Consider the following 18,947-nt stretch of genomic DNA (forward strand, 5'->3'; position numbering starts at 1 on the left):
TCGCGTACAGTTATCTCTCAGTATCTGATTTATCAAACCGCACCGAACACACCGCTTTCCCAGCCTGGAATCGTCGATTCTGAGAAAAACAAGCACCGTTACAGGATTATAAAAAAAAGCCGTTTATAACCACGAATTAATCAATATCAAATTACGGTGTCGGTGAAGGTGAGTAGGAGAAGGTGACGAAGCGTATGCTGTAAGTTCGCTCTACCGAATGACAGGAGGAAGGAAGGAACCGTGTCAAGTCCGACGAGGCAAGACAAGTGTGGTGAGTAAAACAGGCAGGCAAAGGGGTAAAAGCAGGGTAACAGTCGGGCTGCATGCACTGCAGTCTGAGAATTAGCGACGCTTTAGCACATGACGGATGTACAACAGTGTTGGCTTCGAGCATCAGTGTAAAGTGAACTTGCAACTTTTAAGTTTAAATACCCCGCGAAGGACAGCTGCCACCATCGCAGCGTAAAAGGCGGACGAATAATTTTATTCGCTCTGTTTTATTGTTCTCGGAGTCGGTCGGTGTCCTGCTGAACGCTCGTGTTGGAGCAACTAGCTTAGCTGTTCGACGAAATGCCACCGACCGAGTTGATTATTTATTAATGGCCAGGTTTACTATACGCAGACATCCCGTACACGCTGACTAAGCCAGAGCACCGTCCGCGTCCGTCCTTTCTCGAAGCCGTGCCGCTGCTGCTGGCACTCATCATATTCATGTTATATTTCTCACTTGATGATGGCATCGACGACGGGCGCCTCGTGGGACGCTTCGCTCGTGTACTTACATCGCGTCGCCGGAGCCGAGCAGGCGGCTCTCCACCATCAGATCGGGCAGAAAATCCAGACCGTAAGAAGAAGTCATGTTCGTCCGCTCCTCCTGTGCTCCGTGTGGGCGAGTGTGTGCGGGCGCGGTCCCGCGCTGTGCGCGTCCACTCGAGCTGCCGCGCGGGGCCGGCGGGAGACGGAGGAGGACAGGTGCTCGCTCGCCAGTTGTTGCAATATCTTTTCCGTCCCGCCGCGCCTCGCCTCGCCTCCCCTCGTCTCCCTCCCCTCCTTTCCAGCTTCGCGTTCCCGCGGCCGCGCGTGGAAAACCCAGCTCCCCGCACGGCGGGCGTGGCTCGTTCGTCTCGCGACCGCCGCGTGGACTGCTCGCGCCGCGCTGGCGTGCGCGCAGGAGTCCAGAGTGACGTCACAGGCAGACGCAATCTCTCCTCCAGTGCCTTAGATAATGAAAAATTGCAACGGTGATGATGATTACTGTTATTCGTCCACTGTAAATGGGCTCGCCGCGCTGAAGCAGCACAGTGTGTGTGTGTGTGTGTGTGTGTGTGTGTGTGAGAGAGATAGAGAGAGAGAATACTGTAAGTCAACGTGCAAAGTTAAACTGCGGTAATATTTGGCTGTTGCCACGTGCGTCCCTAACATCATCCATCCCCGCTGACGAATTTACATTGCTTTTCATTACGAGAGGATCAGCTGATCCAAAAGGGCAGAATTCCCAGAATCCCCAGCTGCTCTTGCACGTCCTCTTGGCCGAAGTTGACGGCCCAACTGGTCCCCAATGACTCCTTGAGGGACACACTGGCTGGGTCGCAAGTGAGTCAGTCAGCGAGAAAGCACAGTCTTATCACACCTTTGGCCTGTAATTATAGCAGCACCATTTATGTCTTCCGCAAGCGCAGGAAATGCACTCGACAAATAACATCTCGCCGTCCGACCGTGGCGTTTCCCTCTTGCGGTGCTTTCCGTCACGGCTTTGTTGCACGCGCCCGGGCCTTCGCAGTTTCTCAAATCATTAATAACTTTCATTTGTTGCTATTAAACTTGAAATATTATTAATGGCTTGAAAATCTTCCTGTGCCTTTGTCTCTATCCGTCTGCGAGTGATCTTAATGGAGCAATAATTAAGTAATGTTCACGAACGTCTTGTTTTTTGCAAACCCTATGAGCAATAATAATAATAATAATAATAATAATAAAACTACATACAGTATTGATATATATAGCACAATAGGCTGACATTTTGATTGTTTTCAGCACTGAATCCCTGTAACTCAATCACTGTGTACTCTTGTCCCCGTTACCGTGCCCTTCATCTTTGAGATTTACAGCTCTCCGAATGGTGATAATGGTCGGATACTTTCAATACCGGTTTGCTAATAGCCGAGGTCGCAAACGCCTTGTCACTATTCAGGCCTGTAATTCCACCCCTGCACCGCGCGTACCGCTGCGTTCTCCTCTGTCGCACGAGTTAACGGCAAATCGCATTTGTCATCACACTTCGCGCGTTGCTTGCGCCGTACCTAATTGATTGGAAGCGGAGAGGTTGCCGAGCAGAGCCGTCGTTTGTTTAGCAGTTGTTCCGCGCAGATATAAAGTAGCCGATTAAGTGTGTAAACAAATTAATATTCCGGCTCGACGAGCGGGCTTTTGCGAAACTGAACGTACAGTATATGCACTATACGCCGTTTCGACATACTAGAGCTCAAGCGTGACCTCATTACTGGATTAGTCATGCCTTACTGGGTGACATTTCCAGAGAAAAAGGAAATTAATTAAATGGAAAAAAGTAGACTATTTCAGAGATAAGTAATCCGTAGAGTAGTGATGGTGACCCTCGTGAGCTGTGCTGTTGTTTAGCTGCGGTCCTGGATGTACATCAAAGATAAACTCCTCTTTCGGTGACCTTGGTACATAATTTCCCTCTTGAAGATTCACTACCATTCAGGTTACTTTCCTTTCATCACTCCAACCTCCTTCGGTGCTTTGTGCCCCCCTGATCTCCACCCCTCTGTTGCACAGCAACAGATGAAAGTTGGATTCCACCGCCATCAAGATTCCCAACACCAAAACATAGCCGTATATAAGCTGTGTATTTTTGCCGACTTATATCGCAGAAGCACGATGTGCAGTCCCTCTTCCCCAGCGCCTTTCTGTCCAAAGCAGTTAAATAAACTGTTTGAGCGGAGGCACCACCCCTAATGAAGGGACTTCTTCTTCCTTAAAGACCAGTTGGATAAAATAAGGTTTCTTCTAATTCACCGTTCATCACTAAAAAGGTCACGTGACACCGTTCGTCTCATGCTTGGGGCCAAAGTCTCGACTGGTGACACTGACAGAAAACTGCAAATAGAGCTTCACTTTTCATAGGAATTTGTAATGAATCACACCAGTTTGCATTTAGTAAATGTACCACGAAGCAACACCTCTCGTGTTGGGAAGGAGGAGAGTTTGGCGTGCGATCATAGGTGTGCCCTTCAACATGCCGTTTTTGATGTAATCATTTTTTCAGAGCGTCCTTTTGTGAAACTTTTTAACTGGAACTTGGTTGCAAAAGTCAGAATATAAAGTCCCCCATCATGCATTCCCGGTTAAGACGCATCAAGCCAGTTTTTCCTTTTGCGATCCTTGGGTTTACACACACACGTTTTCTGAACTGCTTGTCCCATACGGGGTCACGGGGAACCAGAACCTACCCGGCAACACAGGGCGTAAGGCCAGAGGGGGAGGGGGCACACCCAGGACGGGACGCCAGTCCGTCGCAAGGCAACCCAAGCGGGATTCGAACCCCCAGACCCACCGGAGAGCAGGACCCGGTCCAACCCATTGCGCCACCACGCTCCCCTTCCCTGGGTTTATTAACGCAGAAATTCAAATGTTTTTCTGCAGTTTGCAGGAATCCGATTATGCCGTAGCACTTTTTCTCAGCACTGACAAACCATTTCATTTTAAAGCTATGTTATATCTACACAGTATAATGAGCTTAGTACTGGACAGAATTATTATAATTTTTTTATATTGCTTTCTCAGATTATGGACAAGTAATACAGGTGCTGGACAGAATAGCTCAGAAAGGCACATTGATATTTTCTCACGATGGCAGTTGAACGTTCCTTGGGGGTTACACTGTTTTCTTAGACCTGGAAGGAGCAGCGAAGAACCCGACCAACTGTCTTCAATGCCAGCAAATATATATGTCAGTTGATACCTGCTGTATTTATACCTGCTGTAAATACAGTTTGTGTCTGCAACAACAAACCAAAGCGTTTTCTTTGGTGGCCCACACAAAGTGGTCTGCATTACACTTCCCCTAAATTCCGTTTTTAGGGGTAAAATCAGATGTTTTACCCTTGGAAGGAGGACCGCGTAGTGAAGTTCCATTACAGGTGATAAAGGAATTGACTTGGTATTTTAAAAAATAATGCATGCATTTATTTAGCCGATACTTTTCTACAAAGCGAGGGGTGCGGTGGCGCAGCGGGTTTGGCCAGGGCCTGCTCTCTGGTGGGTCTGGGGTTCGAGTTCCGCTTGGGGTGCCTTGTGATGGACTGGCGTCCTGTCCTGGGTGTGTCCCCTCCCCCTCCAGTCTTGAGCCCTGTGTTGCTGGGCTAGGCTCTGGTTTGCCGCAACCCCGCTTGGGACAAGTGGTTTCAGACAATGTGTGTGCGTTTTCTCCAAACTGACATACAATTAGCTGCTCAGAGTGATTTACCCATGTATGAAGCAGGGTAATTTCTATTGTTCCAATTCAGGTTAAGTACCTTGCTCAAGAATACTACAGCAGGAGGAACATACAAACTCAAAGGCCAGAGGCAGCAGCTCTAACCATTATAGCACATGCTGGCTCAAATGGGATATGAGTTATGTAAGTATTGCACCCAGGAGTTATATTACATGCATTATACTGAGCCACAATACATCACCTATTATTATCCTTAATATTATTATTATTACACTACCTATTATTATGTGTGTCACATTCATTGGATTCTCGTTGACTGAGTGATCTGTTAGACTAATCAACACGAGTCCGAGCACCGTCGGTTTTTCAGCGCTGCCCCCTTCACGTGCCCTGTCTCAGACAGGACGAAACGGTCACCTGTCACCCAGATGCCCCAACAGCTCTTTCCAGGCTCTCCTGCACCTCATAAATGCCCTCTTCCATGGCAGCTGAGCAGCCACTTGAAGATCTGCTGAAATGGGGAATTAACAGAGCTGTTGAGTGGAACCAGACCCGGTCCACACCTGACATCCTCTCCATGTTCCAGCTGACGCCGCGCGGGTCAGTGTAACGCTAACGGCTGCCGAATTCGTCGGATGTTTTTAGGCTCGAGTTACCGCCGAGGCGAGCGCATGTTTGGGCAAGCGCGCACGTTAGCCCATGCCAGCGGCGGACCCAATGCCGTCGCAGGCGGCTGAAGCTGGCAAGCCTTCTGTTTTTGGGTTCCGTGCAGAAGGGTTTGTGCCGTTTTAAAAACGAAGCGTGTCTCTGGCTGTTGCAGGACGGCATTGATCTCGGGCTCCGGCCGTGCCCCCGTGTTCGCCGTGTTCCTGCCACGGCCTCCCTTTTCAGAGGAGGCGGACAGGGTCCGCCCCGGCGAGGCTCCACCAAGCAGAGCCCGTTTTTAATTGGTTCTCTTCCCGGTGACACAGAGCACCGGACTTAAAGCAAAACCCCTCATCCGTGTGTCGCGCATTCATTAAAAGGTGTATTTTATTCCCTTGCTCGCCTTTCCCTCATTAAAATCGCACCCTGGAAACATGAGTGGTTGCCTCCGCCCTCCCCGGCGCATTTCCATTTGAAAGTCCTGCAGATCCAGTGATCCCTATGAGCTAGAGGATGTGACCCCCCCCCCCCCCCCCGAAGTGGGTCTTGCTGCCCGGTTACTCCAAACTAAAACGGCGCCACACAGGCGGTAAATGTCCGTCGGGCGCTCCTCCCTACCTTGTAATTAACCTGCTCACGTTGGGGAAATCGGTATCGACTTCCTCGTCGATGATTTATTTCCGACACGTCGGCCCTTCACCCAGTCACCTGCGACGCGGGGTTACGGTGGAAGTCGTGGTCACGCAGGAGGTTTTCAGGACAAGCAGACGCACTGGCCCTACGGGATCGGCTTGGTGGGGGGGGCAGGTGTTGTACGCCACTCTTTCGGATAACGCAGAATGAAGGCTCAACTGACACACTTTGTCGCCACAACAGTGAGGCCCAGCCACTAATTACAGACTGCAAATTACAGACCGGTCCCTAAAGGCCGCCCGGATTTTGTCCAAAGCTTCTGGCCTCTCTCGGTTCTCAGCGCTGGGTGAGCAAGTGGATTAAGACCTCATTCCACAGAGTGGGCTCGCGGGGGACAGCTATCATCAAATGTTTCTCTGCGCCCCCGTTTGATCCCAGATCAGCCCTCGGGGTACCTGTGCTGAAGTCCGCTCCGTCGCCAGGACTTGGTCTTCAAGGGAGCTCCTAGCTTGTAACTGATAACCTCTGTGTAGTGTTGGGGACAAAACACACGCTGTCTGAAACCGCTTGTCCCAAGCAGGGTGGCGGCAACACGGGGGGCATGGCCGGAGGGGGAGGGGACACACCCAGGATGGAACGCCAGTCTGTCACAAGGCACCCCAAGCAGGACTCGAACCCCACACCCACTAGAGAACAGGCCCTGGCCAAACCCACCCCACCCCCCTGGGGCTGAAACGGAAGTTATTATTTATTATGCACTTACTTGAAAGACGCTCTTAAGCAGGGCATGTTCTGGGGCTCATAATTTAACATTTTAAGCAGCAGAAGCAATTAGAGCAAAGTGTCCCTTTCAAGGGTACAACCCTGCAACCTTCTGCAAAATAGCCATTTCTTCATCGCCGTGCTGCCTTTCACACTGTATCACATACGCTTCCTAAGTACAGCACACATTATTTTTACTCTTACTGGGTTACACGAGCACCTGACGGGTGCCATTATCACCACGGTTATTACGCCTTTGCGTTTGTATGTACGCAGCCAGCTTATTTTCCGAGAAGCAGCATTTTCACTCTCGCGCTTAAACACTTGCAGCCTAACGGTCACAAACCTTGCTGCCCGGAAGCACTGAGGCAACTAAAAAGTTAATATCCATACTAGTCCGCCCGTGTTCTGATGTTAACAATATATGATGTGTTAACTGTGTTCTACAAAAAATGACCGCTGATGCGTTAAGTTGGCCGGAAGCAACGAAAACTACATAACCAGGTATTAGAAACCTGAATCAGCAATGCCCCAAGCAAAGGAGCCTTCTAAACACTGAAACGCTCACTAGGGCATCCGGTTCGAAATTATGAACATCTCTGTTTTGTAGGTAAGCATCTGTATCTCACAGCCATACGTCTTTACTGGCGGTCATATTCATTTAAACGGGGCACTGAATGTCTTAAAAGAAACCAAAGCAGGTGGTGTATTACAGCAGCACCGTGTGTACTTTTACTGTACTTTCTGACCGTGTCACATTGGCAGGAGATCTACCTTTTTCCGGGCAGAATTCAGTCGGACAGAAAAAGCCCAGCGATACCCGCGATTGCGCGTCGTCCTTCGATGTTTACCCTACCCGAACCAGCTAGAAACCTCCCATTTAAAGCGGCTGCCTTGATTTTAATATGCAGGATGATACATTAAAGACTAGAAAACATGACACGTAAAAGGGAACGATTTGTTTATCACGGGTTACACAAAAACAAATAGAGCGAACCGCTTTTGCAGCACACAATAGCTCTCCGTTCCATAATGACTCAAATAGGAGAGGAACTGGGGAAAGAAAGGAGGCGGCGGCAGAGGTGAGAACGAGCGATGAAGTGCCCGACGGTGCTATTGTTCGGCTGTCCCATTGTCGAGGATGCATTCGGCACCCCCCGCCACCCCCACAGCGGGCGCCCGAGACCCAAACAAAACAAAAGCAGACATTTTCTCAAACGGCGGGACGCCCCGTTTTGCGCGTTCCTCTCGGAGCCCGTCATGCGGCACGGAGTGGCAGCGAGCGGCGTCAATTCCGCACGTAAACAAGGGCGCAAACTGTGTTTCCGGGATGAAGGCGGATTACAGCGGGGATGTTCTGCTTTAGTTAGGCCTGATACGATGTCCGTTGCCTCCCTTCGCTTTGCCATGTATACATTACTGTAAGTACCCCAATAACAAGTACAGCCAGAGGCGCACGGAACAAAGGTAAACTCGGCCAACGGTCCGTGCCACCGCTCCCCGTGAGCGCAAAGTCTGCTCTGCCGAATCCTAATTCTCCTCTTCTTCATTCTTCCAGCTTTTGTTTTTTTTTTTTTTTTTGTTCCCCAGAGGGGTGAGTCGGGGTATTTAAATGAGGGAAGTAAATAGGACAAAAAAAAAAAAAAAAAATAGGACACGCCGCCCTGAGCACACATCGGGGCAAGAGCACCCTCCCACCCCCATCCCCATCCCCTCGTGTCACCCGGCGGCCCGGATCGGACAGGGAGTACCACGGTGGACCCGACGCAAGCTCAGCAGGCGTACCTCAGGAGCAGCTCCTCGTTCCTCCCGGCGACGGTCATGGAGGCGGGGCAGCGAGTGCCTTCCCCGCAGACGCCCTGCACAAAGCCCAGCTCGGAAGAGTGTTCCAACATCGCTGCTCCGCTCGTAGCTCCTGGCTAACAGCCACTCTTCCTCCCACTCCTGCACTCAGACGCTCTCTCTTGCTCTCTCTCTCTCTCTCCTATTGCACCTTCCCCCCGTCTCGCTCTCCCTCCCCCCTTCTCTCACAGCCCTTCCTCCCTCCCTCTTCCTTCTCAGTGTGAAGCAGTTGAGCAGTGGGCCCCTCCTGACTCAACCAGCTGAAATAATCCCTTCTGACAGTTCATGTTGTTTGGGGCAGATCGTACGCTAATGCATCGCGCTGCCCACCCCAGTCTACAGGCTGGAAGCGCTGGCCGATCACCGCGTTTGCCTAATTGCCATCCACAGCCAGCAGAGCGAGGGGATGGGCGGAGGTCTGCCCCGTTGTTCTGCCGAAGCAGGAGCAGGAGCGCACAGGCTGAAACTCGAGCAAGGAGATGGAAGAGGGCTCGTTATTCCTGTTGTCGGACTGGGGGCTTGGATCAAAGGTGCGGAACGAGGTCTGTTCGCGTTTCCGATGAGGTCAAATGCGAACAGAAGGGCAACCCTTTGTCAGCGAATTGGAAAAATTCAGATAGTTCCTCCCGCTGTGTTCAAATTAAGATCACTCCTGAAACTGGAGGAAGGGCCCTAAAATGGTTTGGTCCACATGAGTGTCATTGTAGCTTCGTTCTAGTCACTAACCCCTTGTATACCTTCAAATGTCTCAGTACACACACGCACGCACGCACCCCCGCTGGCTGAAACCGCTTGTCCCAAGTGGGGTCGTGGCGAACTGGAGCCTAACCCGGCAACAGAGGGCTGGAGAGAGACGGGACACACCCAAGACGGGATGCAAGTTCGTCACAAGGTACCCCAAGCGGGACTCGAACCCCAGATCCACCAGAGAGCAAGACCCAGCCAAACCCGCTGCAGCACTCCGCCCTCCCCCCCCCGGCTCAATCTTTTTAAATTAAAAACATAGTTCATGAAGTTTTCATGAAGTTACGAAATATGGGATGTGTGTATCGTGTGTCTGCACGCTCTCGAGGGGGAAAGAACCAGTTCTGCTAGCAAGATGTTGCATTTAAAATTTGTTCTTATCACTCAAAACTGTTGGAAAACTGTTTATTAATATGTAAACCATCTGCTGCAAGTCATAACGTGACACAACTATCATCATTTTTTGAGTTTTATGGTCCTTTCATAAGTAATACGCATAGAAAAATCCGAATGGCTTCCATATGAATTTAGTCATTGGAAGAAGGTCATGCATGCTGAGATGTAACTTTACGTAATGCTCAAACAGCATATTTGGAAGCCGAGTGAAAACAATTACGCTGTTACACCCACTCAGAAAATGAATGTTACACCATGCAATAGCTATTGTCAACACAATGAACTGGATACGCTGAGAAACAGAGGGGAACAAGAGGCCACACAGTCATCTAGCTCATATACTCTCTGTGAGTCAGTAGAGGGGTGAGCGATCCCACTTCTGCCACCACGAGGATCAGGGTACCATTTTCTTCACCGCTATTTCACTCAGTCTGTCAGAGACATACATAGTCTGGAAGGCTTTGTAAAGACTTTTATCTGACCAGTTGATGCCAGGGCAGTTTTATAGCACTGCATTTTTAATGTGCTGAGACCATTTAAACAACTGGGGTTTTTGACAGAACAAGGGAGCAACAGCTGTCTCTCACATGGATCTCATTAGCAAGACTAATCAATTCAGTCTGTATACAATCTCTTATAACACGTAACAAACAGCAGAGTCCACGGTTCTGATCATTTCCCACAGTCGAAATCCATTGTACTTCAGCTGTTGTAAACACCCACTTACGTTGCTTGTTCACCGTTCTAACCTTTATTTTGCCTTGTTGCCCATAGTCCTTGTATCCAGAGGTTTAATTCACCCAGCTATTCCTTTTGATTTGGTTTTAATATGAGCCTAAAACCCAGGTTTACTATTTTACATATACGCACATGAACAATGACATTCATTCTTTAAATTCTGTTAAGTTACAAAACTGGCAAATTGGAATGCCAAATTTCTTATCACATGTTCCTGCTGGTTCTAAATAAGGTGCTTTATTCAATATCGGGCTCGCTGTCACATGCGGAGGAGAAAATCCTTTAGCAAATTGGCCGAGAATAAAGAATGAATTTTGTCCAAGTATTTTTTATTTATTTATTTTTTTTTGGAGGACTGAGGAGCACTGCTGCAGAGAGGCCTTTAGTACCATACTGCTGCCACAGCTTCACTATGGTCTTTTACCATTATCTGACATAGTTAGGAGTTGGTTTGCTACGCAGTAACCTCAAGCAAGGATGCGACTGCAGATGAGTGTGAGTGAAGACGTTTGGTGATGCTCATGTGGCTGGACCAGAGCAGCACCGTCTACAGCGATCAAAGTGGAGCTCAGTGTGCTACTTTAACACAGTGATCGCTCACTGCGGAGCACAGTGTACTAAACACAGAGATCACAGCGGAACACATCTGTTCCACAGATAACACCGAGTTCCATGATGACACCATTTTAGCTTCTGTAGAGTCAATAAATAGAACTGCATGTCATCCTCATTGTGTTTACAGTTTTGCGAAATGACCTAGATAAGGATGCTGCCCCCCGCCCCCCCCCCCCCCCATTCGTTCTCTCTCGCTCGCTCGCTCTCTCTCTCGCTCTCTTTCCCTTTCCTGCACACAACATTGCATCTAATACAGTTTGACAGCAAAAGGCCATTGCCCATTGGCTACACAAGGGCCAGCGCTATCTGATGTGCAGCTGTTGTCATGGTAACCCCTCAAGCTTTGTGTGGCTGCTTTGACTGGTGAGTACAACAAGGCCCGGTCCTCTGCCCACAGTGAGTGTTTAACACCAGAGTAAGGATCGCAAAGTGGAGGACGGGGGGAGAGTGCACCGTTTCATTGGCTCCTCCATCAAAATGCCTGCCCCCTCGCTTGCGGTCCTCTGGCCCTGGGAGCGAGGCAAAGCGAAAACAATGCACCGAATCCCCCGGTTATAACCCGACGCCGAAACGCCGACCGGCGCTGTTCAGCCCACTCGGAACTACGAGCATGCATTATTCAAAGCGGCCGCATGGATAAAAGCGATGAAATCCTGCTGTTTTTGCATTTCTAAGCAGGCCGGAAGTCGAGCGGGCTCTTTCCATTCATGCAGCAGACTTATATCTCAGCCGGGGGAAGGAGGAGGCTTGCCTTTTCGCCGCCCTTCGCTGCAGAAAGAGCGCGACGCACAAAGTGCTGCATAACGGCGCCACACTGTAAATAAACCATGCGTAACGCGAACTGCGCACAACGGCCTCCCACCGTAAACACAAACTGTCACGTGGAATTCGACACCCGAGCCATTGGGTGGAAATCCCGCTGTGCGTGGAAGGGCTGCATAACAACTTCCGCTGTAAGTAACCGCGGTATCGCGCGCAATTCGGCATTACAGCCTTTCGCCGAAAATAATCCCTTCGGCGCACCGAATTCTGCATGACCTTCAGTCGCCGAAAGGCTCCGAAACATGGGAACTGCTCGCAACAAACAATAACCTTTCGCTGTAAATAAACCGTGCATCACGGGTAATTCTGAACGACAGCCTTTCACCGTAAACAAACCCTGCAGGTCATGAAGTGCTGAGGAATCCGTTCTCCATCCGGAGAAGAGCCACGCAACCCGTGCAGCGGTGCTCTTCCATCCTCTTCCTCGTTTTCCTGCAACAACTATCCGAACACCTTCTCTATCAGTGCGGGAAGGTACAGGCTTTGCGCGCCAAGGCAGACTGAGCGAGAGAAAGAGGTACTCCGGAGATCTCCACGGCGACGCGGGGAAAGAAAAAGGACCGATCGTGACCAAACATGGGTCCACCGACCTTGGACCCAACACAATCGCACGGCTTCCGACGGATCCGTCAATAGCGCATGCTTTATTTATGCTCTGAAGAAAGATCGTGAAACTTTTAATACAAAACACAAACAGCATCTCGAGTTAAAAAGCTAAACCGAACAAGATCGAGGTATCTCGGCGAGCAACGTCGCGCGCGGCATCTCTGCAAACCGGCCACGTCTTCCGAGCCTTAGAGATGCCGGCGTGCCATTAGACATGTCGAGACAGCGGTCACGTTCACTCGCTCATGCCGATTCATTTCGCACTTTAAGTTGCGCCACTAAATTTAGCTTCCAAGATGAACAGCGATACAAATAACGGGGTAATTTACCATCTCCCAAAAAGAGATTCCCTCTAATAATGTGCAGAGCTGTCTAGTTAAAGGTTAGAGGCCCGAAAGGTCAGCTGATCGTCAAAAGTTGAGCCTAACGCTCAACTGTCAATCGTGCGCAGAGACGCACCCATTGCATATTGATGTTTTCCTCCATTTATGCACAATGCGATTTCATGTCTGCAGCAGTTCGTTCTATGTTGCTTATTTCTGTTCCGTGCCGGCAGAATTTTATTCCTACAGCTCCACATACGAAGCATTATAATGGTGATGCTGGCTCTACGGGGACAGCTGGTAACGTAGTGGTTAGAGTTACTGCCTTCGGGCTCTCAGGTTGTAGGTTTGATTCCCTTTTCTGGGGGGCAGTACCTTTGAGCATGGTACTTACCCTCAATTGCCCCAGTAATATTACCCAGCTCTATAAAGTGGGTAAAAATTGTAATCTTAACATGGTAAGTCACTTTGGAGAAAAGCATCTGCTCAATGAAGAAATGCGATATTAAATGTAGAACATCTTTTCAGAGAGGTGTACGAACCCGGAGTCGAGGCGAAGCTCTGGTGTTCGTCCTTGTCAAACACGTTACGGTTTTGTCTCTGTGTGTTTCACTAAGAGCTCTTATCAATAAAGAGAAGGATTAAACAAAGTTTGCACACTTGGGTTTCTTCCCCCCCCCCTTTCTTTCTTTCTTTCTTTCTTTCTTCCCCCACTTTCCATCTTCCTTTTCCTCTGCGTTCTCCTTTCAAAGCCTCATCTGGCCCCGATTCCAGCCAGGGAGGAAAACTCTGCGTCTCCTCCCGAATCTGTATGCCGCTGCCGTGCAGCCGCCGGAGAGCCGAGCGCAGATCTTCACACGCAGCTCCCCTCCTGCTCCCTCTCTCGCCTCCTTCTTTAGGAGAGAAATGCACCAAAACACGTATAAATAATTTAACGTTGCGGTTTTTGCGTGAAAGGGGCGGGACCCGGAGCATCCAGGCGCCCGCCGTCATTCTTTGCAATCGGCTCTGCTTATGCGCGGAATTCATCTCGGTAAACGGAAACCTCCGCGGGGCGAGCGCAGGCAAACAGAATCCCAAATTCCAGCGAAAGCGGAGCAGCTGATTTATGGAGGCACATCGAATATGTTGCGCGGCCTCTGACGTCGCCGGTACAGATGATCCATGGGTACGCTTATCTGTAATATTGCGGAGAGCGATCTGGGGATGCTGTGGGAGCGCAGACATGAGCGGGGTTCATTTGGGTTGATACACAAACTGATGTGTGCGCAATTACCAGGCAAGGGAAGCGCCGCCACGTTAATCTTAATAATCGCATCTCGATCTTAAGCTCATAAACTAGCTAAATTCAGCAGAACATCATAACGTTCACGCGTAACCGTAACAGTCGTATGGGAGCCAATGAGAAACGGCCCCGTTCGTAGTTCTCTCCTGGGCGGGGGTGTGAGGTGGCCCGCAAGCCTCCTGCTGCTTGACCGATTCTCCCAAAACACTGGGGAGAGGGTACCATGGGCAGAGCGGTGGCACAGCAAGTAGCGCTGCTGTCTGGCTGCACCTGGGTGGCGCGAGGGGACGTGGGTCCGATCCCTGCTCGGTCTGTGTGGAGTTTGCCTGTTCTCCTTGTGTCTGAATGGGTTTCCTCCAGGGTGCTCTGGTTTCCTCCCACAGTCCAAATACATGCTGTTTAGGTTCACCCATTGTGTGTGTTCCACTGATGTATGGATGAGTGACCCATTGTTATGTAGTGTATCTAGCAGTGTAAGTCACCATGGTGAATAAGGTGTGTGGGCTGATAACACTACATAGAGTTCATTGGCAGTTGCATTGGAGAAAAGTGTCTGATAAATAAATAAATGTAAATGTACCGAAGCCCCCGGGAGACCCAGTGCATCCTGGTGGAATGTCTGTGGCCCAGGTGTGCGAAGATGCAGGCAGGTACACAAGGTGCACTCATGTTGACTGAGCCTTCACGCTGCGGAGAGGGGCATTCTGTGCGTGCTGAACGCCAGCTCATTCTCGCACGCTTCCACCACGGCTCCCTCGCGCCGACAACCTCGCGGTCGAAAAGGTCTCGCCCCGCAGCGCCGCCTGTCAAGCCGACGCTGGGGCCCTTGCAGGCGGGAGGCCTCGACGTTTCAATGCAAGCTCGGGCAAACGGGCAACGGCCTTACTGCCCGCAATAACGCTCCCTGCAGGGGATCAACCCCCTCCTCCTGCGCACCGCTCCCTTCTGGGGGAGAAAGAAAAGAGCATTTCGCAGAAACGCGTGTGTCGTTTTCCGAGAAGAGTCGTCGGAGTTTCGCGAAACTTGCTGCATCCCCAGCGCAGCCTATAGAGCCCATCTCTGCGAACGGAAAGAAGCGCCGTGTGTGGCGCGTGTAGCGACACGTTGCAGCGAACACTCTCTCGCTGTCCGTCATGCCGCAACGTGCAGCACGCTTTCCGATCAGCCAGGCACACATGTACACCTTACAGTTTACTCAGCTCAACTTGACATGGTAACATGCAACACAGCCCTCATATACAGCATTATTATTATTATTATTATTATTAGCAGTACATTAAATCTGAGAAATGTATTAGGTACAAAAAAAGCACATTCAAAATCTTGCAGGAAAAGTGCTTGAAATTCTGACCATCTAATGTGTTAGTGATAGAAGTCCAGTCTGATGGGTAAAATGGTTAGAAAATGATGGTCTGATATATATTAAAAATCTGAAAAATTCTATTATTATTCAGTCACATGGGTTTTGTTCATGTATGATGCTAAATGGATTCACACAATTATTATTATTTTTATTAGTAACAACCATAAACAAACAAAAGCATACAGATTTAGAATTGTTCATAATTAAACTACATATTACTACGGTTATTACAGTTACTGCTACATTAGACATCTGATAATATTAATGATATGTTTAAACAATATGTTAATAATAACATCTGTCATTGCTTATAAATACACACACACATTTTCTGAACCGCTCGTCCCGTACGGGGAACCGGAGCCTATCCGGCAACACAGGGCGTAAAGCCGGAGGGGGAGGGGACACACCCAGGACAAGACGCCAGTCCATCGCAAGGCACCCCAAGCAGGAATCGAACCCCAGACCCACCGGAGAACAGGACCCGGTCTAACCCACTGCACCACCGCGCTACTGCATCCCCCTGCTTATAAATAAAATAATTATTATTATATTCGCTGACATCTCTGTCCACAGCCACTTACTTAGAGGTATAGTTTATGGGAGGCTATAGGGGACAGATCCTCTGTATTCCGTCTACATTTTCTTTACTCCTCTGAAAGAAATTCAAATGAGGAGGATTTTCACTTTGTTATTAAATGCAAACGATTCGTACGAAATGATATTTTGCGTTCGCGCACGTGCGTGCGCGTCCGAGCGGTTCGCAATTTTTCACCGCGCCCCGAAATCCAAATCCGTTCGCGCTCCAAACTTCATGACCGTCCTCCCAATTTGCATAGCCGCCCTCGCGCGCACCCCGTCCCTCCACGCACCGTATCGGCAACAGGAAACCAGTTTACTCCGCGCGGGCGGTGACTAATGGAGCCGCATCAGGACTGCCGTTAAGCGTAGTTTCCTTGGCCGAGCAAAGTGTGCCGCGCATCCCTGAGCAGCCTCGCTAGAGTGTTGCATGATGGGAGACACAGTAATTGGCCCACCTGTCTTCCCACCATCTGGTTTCCCTTTAAAACGTTACACGCCGCTGGCGGACGCCGGCGAGGCCCGCGGGAGGGGAGAAGACGCGGTTACGTAACGCTCGCTCGACACGCCTCCTCTGGGTCGCGGGCGCCCCTCCGCCCCGCGCCAGCCACGTCCCGTGATGCACCGCAAAACACTCCCACTGAGCGTTACGCAAGTCCTTCCGCTCCCTGGCAGGATACACGCATGCAGATGAGGAGGACATATAATAAATTATTATTGTTACTATTCTCCAGCACGGATCCAAGCAAGAAGCAGCTCTGCGGTGCCTTTCGACGATGCACGTGCGCGCGCTGAACCCCTCCTGCTTCTCGCAGTTTCCTGAACCGTTTTTCACTTTCGGATCACAAGAAGAACCCGGGCGCTTCTCTGCGCGTTGTGCACGTTCTTATTTTCCACTAAAGCCAAACACATGAGTATAAAGTAGTACATTCACTCATTTAGCTGACACTTTTCTCCAAAGCGACTTACAATGTTGAGGTTACAATTATTTACCCATTTATACAGCTGGGTAATTTTTACTGGAGCAATTCAGGGTAAGTACCTTGCTCAAGGGTACTACAGCCAGAGGTAAGGCTCAAACCTGCAGGTCTAAAGTTAGTCACTCTAACCACTACGCTACCAACTCTCCCAAGTATTACTGTTGGATACGCTACAGTAAACTATCTACAGTCATTCACATGTCTCACCGAGCAGCGTAACGCAGAAAACACGCACTGCAGGTAATTCACCGATCGCCAATCCGCTTAAAACGCGTGTGTTCGGACTGTGGGAGGAAACCAGAGCATCCGGAGGAAAGCCACCCGAACACAGAGAGAACGAGAAAATTCCACGCGGACCGAGGTGCGTTCAAACCCGCGTCCAAATGCGCAGCCGAGGTGACGCGAGTCGCCGGCGCTACCCGCTGAGCCGCCGCGCGGTCCCGTTCCGGCTAATTAAGCGCGTCACGTTGGACGAAACGTATATAAAATGTCAGGAGAGACGGAGAGACACGCAGAGTGCATATGGCGGCGGGCGGATGAGGTTCTGTGCCGGCGTTTGAAGTCGCCAAGAAGCTTTCCTGGACTGCAGGGGGTTGATCCGTTTGACCCAGCGAGGCAATTCTTGGCTGATTAAAAGCACACAGTGCTGGAGCTGCTTCTGATAGTGCGGAACTCCAGGGAGAATGAGCAGGCCAGACAGAGGACAATCACACACACACACAGAGAGAGAGAGAGAGAGAAAATATTCCCGTAGACAAGCGCACACAAACACACTTGGAAAACAACTCCATAAATAAAATATATTAAAACACTCACCTGCGGACAAAAATATACACATACATCCAAACATACATAAACACAGCTATGTACATAAATAAAATCAAGTGCATGTGGTATCCATCCATCCATCCATCCATCAATAAATTGGTCTATCTATCTATCTATCTATCGATCGTGATATGCCAGTGGTCAGGACACCAACCCGCAGCAACACTTGCATACCTGCACACCGTGTTACCCTACCACATACACCTAGTTACCGTAAACAAACATCTAGTTGCCATGACTCCCGATGGTACAACTGAAGCCCTTGCAGGTGCTGACTGACATGGCGTGAGAAAGAGAGGGACCGGGTCAGGTCTCTGTAACATTCTTAACCACGTTCACGTTCCGGTCCCACGTTGTTGCAAACAAAGCCCGATACTCAATTCAACGAACCCGAGGCCGAGCGTCATCCCGCGCGAAGACTCGGTGACGTGTCGCACTATCTATCTATGTAGCGTAGATACTGTAGTGTAGATGCGGGTTTGGCCGGGGCCGCTCTGCGCTGGGGCTAGGGTTCGAGCCCTGCTCGGGGTGTCCTTCAGCGGACCGGTGTCCCATCGGGGGTGTGTCCCCCCCCTTCAGCCTCGTGCCTTGTGTTGCCGGGTTAGGCTCCGGCTCGCCGAGACCCCCCGCTCGGGTCAAGTGGTTGCACACTGTGTGTGTGTGTGTGTGTGTTTGTTTGCTTGCTTGCTGGATTAGCCAGCGTTGTAACAGGAAGGTGTCAGTCGAGGTATGAGGTAAGAAGCTTTGCCGGATTCCTCAGTCAACCCTAAAGAAATCTTAAGCAAGGGAGCGGTTTCCCGGTCCTGGTACAGCTCAGACCCGAGCTCTTTCTGGAATGACGGGTCCCGCTGCGAACATCTGTCCCTGGATGAATGTAAAGCGCACGTATTCACATTATGTCCTCGGCCGCGATGACAAATTTCCCACCGAAGCCGCGCGCGTCCGGCGGGAGAAACGCTTATTCGGGGAGAGGAAACGCTCGAGCCGATTCTCGCGGCCCGTGCTTTCCGGGACAGCACCTCCGCCGTCGCCGCGTTCTCGGGGTAAGGTAACTGATGGGGGCGGGGCTATCGCCCTGCTTCACGTTGAGCTTGTTTGCGCGCGGGCCTTCGGCTCACATCCCAGAATTCCCTGCTGTACAGCAACCGCCTGCCTCTTCGCACAAGCAGCCATGACCTCAGGCTGCCAGGAATATACTGTTCTTTTCGTGTGTGAGTGTGTGTGTGTGTGTGTGTGCAAGCACAAGTAGGGCAGCGGGTACAAAAGTGGTCAGAACTCCCATCGTGCACCGGAAGAACCCAGTCTCCCGGCCGTACACGTGGGTAAA

At 50.3% G+C, this 18,947-nt stretch overlaps 1 protein-coding gene across 9 annotated transcripts in view; it reads right to left on the minus strand.

Moving 5' to 3' along the window:
* The window catches only part of LOC108926675 (CUGBP Elav-like family member 2), a 140,559-nt gene that overhangs the window by 77,571 nt on the left and 44,041 nt on the right, over positions 1 to 18,947 (minus strand). For 4 of the 9 annotated variants that reach the window (XM_029251845.1, XM_029251843.1, XM_029251844.1 and 1 more), the window contains exon 1: positions 8,285 to 8,495. The exons of 1 other annotated variant lie outside the window; for it this stretch is intronic. In XM_029251845.1, coding sequence (XP_029107678.1) covers positions 8,285 to 8,394 — 110 coding nt within the window. In that variant the 5' untranslated portion in view covers positions 8,395 to 8,495. Of the gene's footprint in view, positions 1 to 782; positions 1,218 to 8,284; positions 8,497 to 18,947 lie in introns of those variants that run through there. 4 more of the 9 variants (XM_029251838.1, XM_029251837.1, XM_029251836.1 and 1 more) reach the window with 2 other exon arrangements.

The sequence above is a fragment of the Scleropages formosus genome, chromosome 5 (genome assembly GCF_900964775.1).
Source record: "Scleropages formosus chromosome 5, fSclFor1.1, whole genome shotgun sequence".
Lineage (NCBI taxonomy): Eukaryota > Metazoa > Chordata > Actinopteri > Osteoglossiformes > Osteoglossidae > Scleropages > Scleropages formosus.